The 12,070-nt window shown below is 35.3% G+C and overlaps 1 protein-coding gene across 3 annotated transcripts in view; it reads left to right on the top strand.

Moving 5' to 3' along the window:
- SESTD1 (SEC14 and spectrin domain containing 1) overlaps positions 1–11,597 on the top strand; it is a 162,290-nt gene extending 150,693 nt beyond the window's left edge. For all 3 annotated transcript variants that reach the window (XM_034954591.4, XM_055108824.2, XM_034954592.3), the window contains 2 exons: positions 1,270–1,391; positions 4,095–11,597. In XM_034954591.4, the coding sequence (XP_034810482.1) occupies positions 1,270–1,391; positions 4,095–4,224 (252 nt within the window). In that variant the 3' untranslated portion in view covers positions 4,225–11,597. The remainder of the gene's footprint in view (positions 1–1,269; positions 1,392–4,094) is intronic.
- Positions 11,598–12,070: the final 473 nt, after the last annotated feature.

Raw genomic sequence — 12,070 nt, 5'->3', positions numbered from 1 at the left:
TTTTTTATTATTATGAAGTATACTATTAACATAGAAAACATACCACAAGTATTTTGTGCAGTGAGATTTCATAAAGTGAACACACCTGTGTACTCAGTGTACTGTTCAAAAAAACAGAACATTACCAGCACCCAGAAGCTCCCCCCACCCTCTGTAGTCACAGTACTGCTCCCCCAATCACCTCACTGTCAAAGGGTGACAATTGGCCCAATGTCTAGCACCACTGATAACTTTTTTTTTTTTTTTTTTGAGACAGAGTCTCACTCTGTTGCCCAGGCTGGAGTGCAGTGGCATGATCTCGGCTCACTGCAGGCTCCGCCTCCTGGAGCTTGTTGTACAAACCTAAGTAAAGCCCTTTGTTATCAGATATTACTTTCCTCTTGACTGTATTCTATTTTATACCATTAAGCATAAATATAAATAACCACAACTATAAGCAAATTGTATAGTATAATGATTAGAAAAATATCTACATTTAACCTTGAGTTTTAAAATACAAAAATGTCCATTTATGAGTAATGCTGAAGTAAACATGATTAGATAAAGTGTAATGCAAAAAAAAGTTGTAAAAATGAATACTTCTTTTTATTCTCTCTCTCAAATTTTGCAGTTCTTGTGGTTTAATTTAAATGGTAATGGTTAGGGTGGAGTGAAGAACAGTATCTCATCAAGGACTATAGAGATTACCATATTTGAATTATAACCTAATCATTTTATGGCAGTTAACTCAAGCCAGCAGATCAGTTGTTAAATATTATCATCTAGCTGAGTTGTCACATCAGTTATTTATTTGTACTCTTTGTTGTTTTTTATTTATATAATTTTTCATTTGTAATGTCTATATGCTCTTTGAGAACACAGTCTATACCTCCTTCACCTTCCAGGCTGCTAAATAAACATAAACTGTTCAATAAATGGTTACTTAATAAATGAAAGAATACTTCTTAAGGACAGATTGAACTTATTTTCCAAATAGTAGTCTAGTTATTTTCTTTCTTGGAAATCACCATATTGTTAGTAGGAATTATGTATTTCATTTTGTTTGAATTTCTTGAAGAATTTTGCCAATAATAGATCAATCTTATATAGTGGTATACCTGAAGATGCTAAGAACAAGAAAATGCCTTTAATCTACCAAATTTGTATGAGCTTGATTCCATTTCTGTGTCTTTCTTTTCTCTCTTTTTTTTTTTGTGGGGTGGGGTGATCCTCTGAAACTGCAGACCTGTCTGTGTCTCTTGATTGATGTTGCTCTTTTATTTGTTGCAGATTTTGCAGGACTGTCCAGAAGAGCCTGAAGCTATTAATGATGAGGAGCAATTTGATGAAATTGAAGCAGTTGGGAAATCACTTTTGGATAGATTAACTGTTCCAGTAGTTTATCCTGATGGGTATGGGGCATGTTCTTATAATTTTATTTTTTATTGGTGTGGTCTTAAAGTGAAATCATTAAAAGAGGAAATCTATTCTTTAAAAAGCCAAGTAAATTAGGTTTGGTCCACATCTTTAACTCCTACGATGAATTAGTTTAAAATGAAAAGAAATCCACACCTCTTAGCCACAGTAATGGTACTTGCCAACAACAGATGTGTTACTTCTTGACAGCTTGTTGTAGAATGATCATTGACTAGATTAAGACACTGGGTTCTAGCCTTGGCTATGATGGTGGGGAATAGTGTGACTTGGGGCTTCATTCAGGAAAAGGAAGAGGGGACAAGGGACTGATGTTTAGTGAGTTCACAATGTATGCCAAGTACCAAGTGAAACATTTCACCTTCATTACTTTTGACCAAAGAGGACCAAACCAGTATGATTATTCCTGATTTACAAATGAAGAAACTGAGGCCCACAGAGATTAAGTAAGGCTCTCAGGATTTCACAGCTTCTAAGAGTTAGCATAAAGATACAATCTTAGGTATGTCTGTGTGGCTCCAAACCCATTCCCTTTGTACTGTGTTATATGGCATTCTAATTTCTTTATGTGTGAAGGAATGGGGTCCTGATTATTTACACCTTTCCATTTCAAATAGTGATAAAAATATGAAATAATCTGATGCAAAATAAATGGATCAGGAAAAGAATCAGGAGGAGCTTCAGCCGGGCGTGGTGGCTCACGCCTGTAATCCCAGCAGTTTGGGAGGCCAAAGTGGGCGGATCACAAGGTCAGGAGATGGAGACCATCCTGGCTAACACGGTGAAAACCCATCTCTACTAAAAAGACAAAAAATTAGCTGGGCATGGTGGCGGGTGCCTGTAGTCCCAGCTACTCAGGAGGCTGAGGCAGGAAAATGGCATGAACCTGGGAGGCGGAGCTTGCAGTGAGCCGAGATCACGCCACTGTGCTCCAGCCTGGGTGACAGAGCAAGACTCTGTCTCCAAAAAAAAAAAAAAAAAAAAAAAAAAAAAAAAAAAAAAAAAAAGAATCAGGAGGAGCTTCATCCCTGGTGATTTAGACCTGATTCTTAGTGAAAATAATTTAGAGATAATCCAGAGGATATTTAATTCAAATGATAGAGTAACCAAACCAGTAAATAAAAATACAAGTACCTTTAACATTGTGGTATAGTGTGATGAGTCTGCACTGTGGAGCCAGAGGTCTCTCACTGTAACACCTTGGGCAAGCCACTTAACCTTTGTGCCTCAATTCCCTCATCTAAAAACTGCCGTGTAACACTCATACCTTCCTCAGGTTATGGGGGTGTGGGAATAACCTGAGCTAAATAAGTATAAAGTACTTAAAACAGATCTGACACATAATAAGCACTGCTACTACTGTGCCATGATCTTCCAGTGATTATTTGGGATTGATATTGAAAAGATGGCATTTTATTCCCTTGAAAGAATATTATTCATAGTCTATACTTACGTTATCTCAAGCCCCACCTAAACTTGAACAATCAGAGGTAGCCTAAAGTCACCTAAAGTTGTATTACACATCTGCAATAAAAGACAACGAAATTCAGCTAGTAGCAGAATTATAGGCGTGCTTCTGGTTGTTCCATTCCAGGATCCCTTACCCTCCCTGATTCCTACATTTCACAGCCAGTTGTCACACAGTCAGTCTCCTGTTCTACCCATGTCAGCCTAGGAACACCTCTCCCTGGTATGCTTGCTTCAGCTTCTCGTCTGTGTTTGTTTCACAGATAGTCTATGTGTCATTTCCTCATCCTTTTAAGATAAAAGAATGTTAGTACTATATATTCAAAGTTCACACCCACCTTTAATATTTTGGAATTGCTATTTTATTCCACTTTATATTCATATTAAAACTTATGTATATCTCTTTTAGGTATTTTGCTGAATTAAATATTTCCCAAAGTTGTGTGTAGTGCTTTCCATAATTATTAATATAATGGTAATCTGTTTATGCCATGTATAGTTTGTTTGACAGGTTAGACAGATTTCTCTTTTATACCTTCTCCTGGTAAAATAAAAGAGATTGATGGTCTCTCTGGATTCACTGCGCAAAGACCTAGGTTCAAATTCTGGTTTTTCCCTGTGTGACCTTGCTTACATCATTTAACTTGCTAGGCTCCACTTTTCTGATCTGAAAAATAAAGAGATTAACCTGATAATTTCTAAGAAATCTTCCAGCTCTAAAAATATTCTGTGATTCTGAATACAGTATCTTTGAGAGTAGAATAAAATTAATAATTTTATCTGTTAATGTACCAAAAAATGTCATAACATTAAAAAGAATATTTATTTTGCTTGCCAGCTCTATAGACAAGTGGTGTCCCCAGCCGGTAGCACTCAAGTACCTGTATAAATTTTATGTTTGTGCATCCTTCTGGACCCACATATTTCCAGTGTTTCATTGTTCGGTTTGTTGCTATTATCATAACTACACATGATATAACCTTTATACCATCAATATATTTTTCTCATCATGTCTTAATGTATTTTATGCCATTTTAAAAAATGTTTTTCCTGCTGAATTTCCTGCTCAAACAGTATGATCACCGATGAACTGATATTTACACATAGGCTATCTCATGTGGATTTTTTATGGTAAATTTTTGCTTCTATTTGTATTCACTGCAGTTAATAGATTTGTATTAATCTGAGGTTTTTCTGTGTGTTTTGATTTTTAGAACCGAACAATATTTTGGGAGTCCAAGTGACATGGCTTCTACTGCAGAAAACATCAGAGACAGGATGAAACTAGTTAATCTCAAAAGGCAGCAGCTGAGACATCCTGAAATGGTGACCACAGAGAGCTAATAGCTACCAGCTACCTACAGATTTGCAGTTCATAATCCCGCATGTTGTCAACATACTACAGCATTAGCCACCACACCTTAAGATGCATTTCACAGCCAAAATAAGTCTCATTTCTTTTCATGACACATTTCTCTTTACATGTTAACACCTTGCTACTACCAAGGCATAATTACTTAACATGCTTCGAGGCTGTAGATTCCAAGTATCTTAAAAGAAGGAACTATAAACATTGCACTGAAAACTTGCTTTAAAGCTTTACCTGACCTGTCAGTTTGTAGACAAACAACTGATAATAAGCTTTGAATGGTGCTAATAAGAGTAGGAATTCTCTCTATTAAAAAGAAAAAAAAAAAGTTGCCCTTCCTCCACAGGTGATTTAGTAAATTTAGACAGTAAACTCTTGTTAGTAGACAGTGGTGTCCTCAAAATTTTACTTTGTAATTCTTCAGAATTGATTATTTTTATTGTGTCAATACAGAGAAAGCCTTTCAGATCTTTGATATATCATAGTCATTAAAAGACCTTTTCCTATTTGTATTGATAATGTATTAAAAGTTGTTTGTGCTTAATAAAAGACTTCTTTAAACATCTTATTTAATTTAGTAGTTACATCCTATTTCCAAACATGAGTGCCTTATTTAAAAGGGCATTCTTAGGACTGTGAGGATGGTTTAATATTTGTTTTTTCATGGTGGTTGCATGTATTTTAGACAGGAAATACATATGTAAGCATGTGTATATAATAAATAAGCATGTTTTATGAAAAATTATTGTGAACAATTTAGATCTTTAAGAACTTATTAATAATGGAATACTATTTCTAATTTTTCTCTTTTTCAACTTGAAAAATATTCTCAAAATTATTAACTACCCTGAAGATACTTTGTCTTTAGGGGAGGAGGGCTGAGGAAGAAGGCATACATAATTACTTCAGTGTAATCCTTTATATCAGAGTAATCTTTCTGGAACTAAAATAGCAACTGTTAATAAAATTTAGTTTCTCATTATAGTCTAAAAGCAAAATAAATTCTGAAGTAGTCCAATAACAGAACTGTATGACTCCTTTAGAAATAAAATTTATCATGAAATGCTAGTTCTTTTAAGTTTGTATTAAGTTTAAATGGTAAAATGCATATAATTTAAATTTTATGTATTTTTATTTCAGAACATTTTTAAAATATTAAAAATTATTTTTTAGTCTTGTAGTCATTACAAAATTATAAACGAGTTGTATACTGGTTCCTTTTTGAGGTCTACAAACATGTTCATGTATCTTCCAATGCAAAAAAAAAAAACCCTCCCTTTTAACCTGCTAGTTTTTCCAGCCTTCTTCACTGACTGACAGACTTCTTGGAGAAATCCACATCCAGTGCCCCTACATCCTCATCACTCACTACTCAGCACCTTGCAGTCTGGTTTTACACAGCACTCTACTGAAACTGTTCTTTTGAAAGTCAGCAATGGCCTCCCAGTTACCAAACTGAATGGTTTTTTTCTCCGTCTGAATCCCTTACCCTTTTCTCTGCAACATTTACACCATTGAGCAACCTTTCCTAGACAGTGTCTCCTTCCTTGAAGATGCTATCCTCTGAAATAACTGTGAGTACAGTCGCATAACCCTCATTTAAGATGTGCCTGCTGAACATGTGCTTTCTCAGATCCTGTCCTCAGAATGCTTTTGGCTCTTTTCTAGGTATCTCATCCTTAAGAGTTTTTATTTTATACCAATGTTCTGGATTACATACCTGGTCCAGAAATCTAGACTTGTATTTCTTTTTAATTGCCTACTTGACGTTTCAACCTTGATTAAAGATTGACAATATTTATCACCTTTTCCTCCTGGAACAATTTAGGTTAATGGTGCAGCCTTTTTTCCTAGTCAAACATGCCAGGAAGTTCAGGGCAAAGTTCAACTGCTCCCTCTTGTCTTATGTGGTCACTGCTTCTGAGAACATCCAGGAAGTTCTTTCTATACTTGATAATCTTCTCAGTCCTTTGGGGCTTTACTGCTATGAGTATGAACTTTTGTGATTATTTATTTCAGTCTTCATGATGGTGCTATCACATTCTACAGTTGTTTATGTCTGTACCCACTAAGCTCTTTTGAGGGAAGGAATCTTGTCTTCTCCTATTCCCAGTCTTGCTCATGCATAACTGATGCCCATTCCTCGTAAATATGAATGCTGTATTGTAGGCATTAGTAATAATCCCTGTTACATTGCAGTCTGAAGTATGTTTTAAACATACTTTTTTAAAGTTAGAACTGACTTACAAGTGAATCTATTCTTAGATTCTTAGATACTAACTACTTTAGATATTTAGTTATACTCAATAACTAAATATCAATACTCAATATGTTTCTTCTGAATTTCAGAGTAGTTAGAATGTTTTTCTTAAGACTTTGCTAGAAAGGAACTGGTTTGTTAGTAATTCTGCCATCAACTCATGGAGTTATAATTGCCAAATGAGTTAATTTTTATATACCTTAAGCTATCTTGCCTACAAAAAGTAAAATAAGGCAGGGTTCATAAATGTTACTTGTAAATTGAGTGTTTCACATGAGACCAAGTATGATTTTAACATAATGAATATCATTGCTCCTCATCTGTAAATTTGCTGCTGCTTTCATATGTGTATCTGTACATAGAGTTATGAATGAAAATCCAGTAATGCCCTAAAGCAACTTTCTTCCATAGGGTCAAAGCTCACTTAAGGTAAACGTGTGAAAAAAGTGACTGCAGTGTGTTTGAAACCACAAGCTGTTTCTATGTCATAAATTAACATCAGCTTGCAAGTCTCTGAAAGAACCACTCATTTGTAATTGGTATATGTCACAACCTCCCACATTCCTTTAGCCCATCTCAGGGAATTATTGAAACGCTGGCAGGGTTAGTTTCATTTTGTTTTGTTTTTTTGGGGTTTTTTTGTTTGTTTGAGGATTTTTTTTTTCCTTTTATCATTTGTTTGCTCCTGTGTAAGCTTAATATATAATGGCAGTTTGTCATCTGTTCTTCGCACATGTCTAACCCAGCAGAGTTATGCAAAAATGATGACTTCATTTTAGGTCAAATTGGCTTTGTTCCCAGTCCTCACTGTTGGTCACTTTGTTCAGTTCTGGTGACTCATTGGTGATGTTGATGAAACTGCTCAGCCTGCCAGCTGGGATACTGATGGCAGGTCTAGGCTTCATTGCTAGGTAGAAGATTGAATACTTCTCACTTTATACAAATTTACATTGGCTATTGCTCCCATGTGTTAGCTAGTCTTAACATGTTTGTTATTTCATTATCTTATTAGCTGACATACGGAGTGGTATTATTAGTGTCGTACTCCTTAGTGTGAGCATGACAATTAAGTTACCTTACTAACAGTGATGAGTAAACCATACTCTGATCTAAACCCATTGTTACCAATGATGTGATTATGAAGTTAGCTGAATCTATGGTCTACATTTGAAGAAATAGTTCAGAATTCTCTACTACATTGTAAGTTACTTGCTAATAGAGATTGGGCATTATTATGTACTACTCCCCTTCTCACATCCTACCCAAAGTACACAAGGCCGTAGTAAAATACTGTTGCTACTAAAAACTAAACATACTGTGGTTGCTAATGTCCTTTACATCTTCAGCCTATAGGGAATGGTACAGGCAGAAACAAGCACCATTGAGTATATTATCATCAGTAGTGAGATCTGTATGATTAGGATATCTTTGCTTAAGCCCCCAAAGGAAAAATTCTCTAGCATTAAAAACATGGCTGGAACATAGCTAAGCAGTTAACCTAATTAGTAGACTTATTATTAACGTTCAGTCCTAAAAATGAAAAGCTTCAGTTGGGAGTAGAAAATATACTATGCTGGTATATAGAGCAACAAATACCCTGATGAGATAAAATGAAGTAGAAACTTACCATTTGACATTATTTGACTTTCATACATGCTACTGAAAAGTCTAGGTTTAGCTAAGAAGCATAAATAATGGCAGTACTTGTAGAGGAAAGAACATACCAGCTAAAACAAGAACTGTAATGAATATAATGGAAAGTGTTTGGAGCTTGAATACTTGGCTTCAAAAATCTGGCTTTGCCATTTACTGTTAAAAAAATATCTGAGAATTTATCTCAGGCTGTAAAATAGAGAAGTCATACCAATTTCAAGAATAAAATATGATATAAAGAATTGTTGAAGCCAAAATATCCAGAAATAAACAGAATGGAAGGTATCATTGCTATAATTATCTTTTCAGAATAAAAAATAGAGTATTCTTTATCCTTTCTGTTGTCTCACATGACAAGCATGGGATGGTGAGGAAATGGCATATTGCCTATGTTCGCCGCCCCACCCCCCTTAGTTCCACCACCCCTTCACCGTCACCCCCAGTTCACTAGTGTATCAGAATGCATCTTCAGAATTACACACTGAAGATACAAAAGGTCCAGTTGGTAAGCTCATCAGTAAATAACAAGGCTTTGAAATCTGACAAATTAGCTATTTTTGTAGGAAGATAATAGAACAGCAAGATGGAAGACAAGTGATGAGTATCATCTGTTTTGAGGTTGACAGGGTGTGACATAACCCTGTTAATAGACACAAGTAAAAGAAAATCATACTAGGATTGGATATTAGTGAGTGAGCACCGACCAGTAGAAACAACAACAGCATAAATCTGTTATTTATAAAGTATCCCAATAATGAGGTTAAAAAAAAAAAAAAGAACAAAGCATGAAAAGACCACAATTAGTGCTGGTTATGCTTAGAGAGGAGCAGTCTCTTGGTAAACTCAGGCAGTGATGATGAACAGAAAATGGCCGAGTGATACTGTAATCGAGGCATAGAACTAAGGACACTCCGTGAGCTGGCATAAATACAGGGGAGTCTTTAAGACTGAAAAAAGTTCATGGGTATGACACTTAATATGACTCAACATTACTGCAGAATTTTAAAGCAAACGTGAAAGCTTGAGAATAAACAGTAGTCCCTCTACTTCAAGAAAAAGCAGAACCTGTACTAGAACATGAAGAACTTAGAGATCAAAAGACAGCCAGAACTATGATGAAATATTTTGAAAGCAGTGGGCACATTTTAAAAGATTTCTTTTGGAGAACTTTATGAGGCTATACGTATAATTCCTGTATGTAATTTTATAGGAATTCTTAACTGAAAGTAGTTATCAACTGCTACTTATCAGGAGCAGTGTTATTAGGGATTTTAAGTTAGGCATGTAGAAAACTTTCTGACAAAAGGGCTACTGAACTCCAGCCAGTTCCCAGTGAATCTCCAGGAGGCACCTTAGAAGTCTTCACAAGCTGAATACCATGTCTTTAGGGTGTCCAAATGCTTCTGTCTTGGGGGAGAGATGAGAGATGACTGGGTGCCTTTCCACTCAGAACACAGTAGACCACTCACTATTTAAGACCAAGCCTCACTTCTTTTCTATTACAGTTACAGATTCTTTTTTAGTCTGGAAGTTAGGGTAAATAAAATTTGTATGTTTGATTTTTCTCTTAGGAATGTTTTCTCATCTTAACTCTTATGTTATCTTTATGGCCAACAGATTTGCTCAGAATATATCATCAAAATATATGTATTGTATTTTGTAAAGGTGAAAGGATCGAAATACCACTTTGACAGTTATAAACCAGAGTAGATTTGAGAACTGATTGCTCACATCACACTTACGAATAGTCTCAGAAGCCTTTAAGAGAAACTTACTTCTCAATGGACACTTAGAAGAATTTGATGATCTTACTGTCATAAAATCAGTAATGAAATTCTCAGCAAAACTATTTGGTAAACATTGCACCCTGTATTTTTACCCAACATCTTGTTATGAAAATTATCAAATACATTAAAAAGTTAAAATAATTTTATAGTGTACTCACTACCTAGATGCTAATTAGCATTACCTATGCTTGCTTTGTCACATATCCATTCATCATTTCATATTATTATTTGATGCATTTTAAATTGCATATCATTAACTAGAGTTCATTGTTGGCTTTTTTACATAAAATTAGCATGCAATGAAGTGCATAGAACATATGTGTTCACTGAGGTTTGGCAAATGCATATAGTGCTATGGAAATAGGAAACGTTATCACCACCCTAGAAAGTTTCCACACTGCCCTTTCCAGTCAATTCCTGTCCCTACTTGACCCTCAAAGGCAACCACTGTTCCTTTTTCTACCATAAGATTTTTCTGTTCTAAAACTTTATATAAATAGAGTCACACAACATGTACGCTTTTCTACAAGGCTTCATTTTTTTATTGCTGTTCTTTTTTATTGCTGAGTAGTATTCCACTGTATGACAATATTACAGTTTGTTTACTTAATTTCCTATTATTGATAGATACCTGGGCTGTTTCCAGGATTGGCCATTATAAATAAAGCTGCTATGACCATTCTTATGTAAGTCTTTGTGAACATAGGTTTTCATTTCTTTGCAGTAAATTCCTTGGATTAGAATTGCTGGGTCACAGGGTAGTTTTAAAAGAAACTGCCATACCTTTTTCCAGTTCAGTTTTATTGTGCCCTGTATTTTGTATTTTGATGTGCATAAAGGTGTAAACTATTTTTATGATCCATATTGAAGTATTAGAAGAAGTGAGTTTGGAATAACAATGGCATTGTTCATGGTCAAGGATGACAATTGGAACTATCTGAGGAAAGCAAAGACCTGTCTGCCTCAAACAGCTCCTCAAGGGGTTCCTATGCCTGAAACTTTAGCAATATTTCACTCCTTGAAAGGTTAAAGCCCAACCATGGTGATATGTTAGCTAGAAGAAACAGCACTGGTTTGTTTATGTTACTAACTTTCACCACCCGTTTTCAGTAGGTAAAGTAAGACTGATCATTGAACAGAAAAGGTTATTTCTGTGATGAGGTTGAGGGGGTAGTGGAAAGCATGTATTGCTAGTAAGCCCCAGGTGCAGCTATGTGAGAGAGAGTCACCTGGACAGGGAAGTCCCCCAAATGGTGGCCAGAAGAGCAGAAAACGGGGTGGGAAAAATTCTACCTCACAGTTTTGCATAGGGGATAGCTATGCTTTTACGGGACATTTTAGCGTTTAAAAATATTTTCAATATTGTCTCTTTATTCAATACCACCCAGCTGTAGTTTTTTCACACTCTGATGACTCTCTTATCCACTCTTTTACCTCTCCCAGCTGTTCTATTACATACAGCATTCACCTGTATTAGTCTATAGAATTATAATCATCTGTGTGTTTCTAATGCTCATTTTCAAAAATATGTATGGTTTATTCGATTTTCCTATTAAAATTTTAAGGGCTGGGAAATTTGGCTTCTACTGTAAATCCTTATAATGTTCCACACATTGTAAATATGCAATAAAAATGTTAAAAACTCTAATGGCAGCAGGTTTTGGTATGTATTTCTTTGATATATTGTCACTTTGGACAATAAGTTTGATTTCTGTTAATAAAAGTTGTTCATAAAATCTAGGGAGAATTAAGTCACACTGGTCTCTATAAGATAATCTGATGAATTCTGCATCTTTGAATCAATTTGAGTTATTTTTTGTAAAGGTTTAAATTGTTTCTAACAGTGTTACCTAAAACCTTTCATTAAATCAAAAATGTAACTTGTATATTCTGAAATAACCTGGAGTCTTAGAAGACAGAGGCTTCTGCTTCCCTCTCCCATGACCCCAACAATCCCTTCCCACAGGCTTGGCACAGAAGTTCAGTGCTTTCTCTGCGTCTTATGTTGTTGTCAGAAATAGGTTCTCACCATAATAGACAGTGGTGAAATTTCCATTGTTCCTACTGAGAAGTCCATTTTTAAGGCATAAAAGGTGAATGTGTATTTGGGGATGGAGGACG

Source organism: Pan paniscus, chromosome 13, assembly GCF_029289425.2.
Source record: "Pan paniscus chromosome 13, NHGRI_mPanPan1-v2.0_pri, whole genome shotgun sequence".
Classification (NCBI taxonomy): Eukaryota; Metazoa; Chordata; class Mammalia; order Primates; family Hominidae; genus Pan; species Pan paniscus.
Note: the sequence above shows the minus strand (reverse complement) of the source record. Positions and strands in the feature narration are given on the sequence as shown.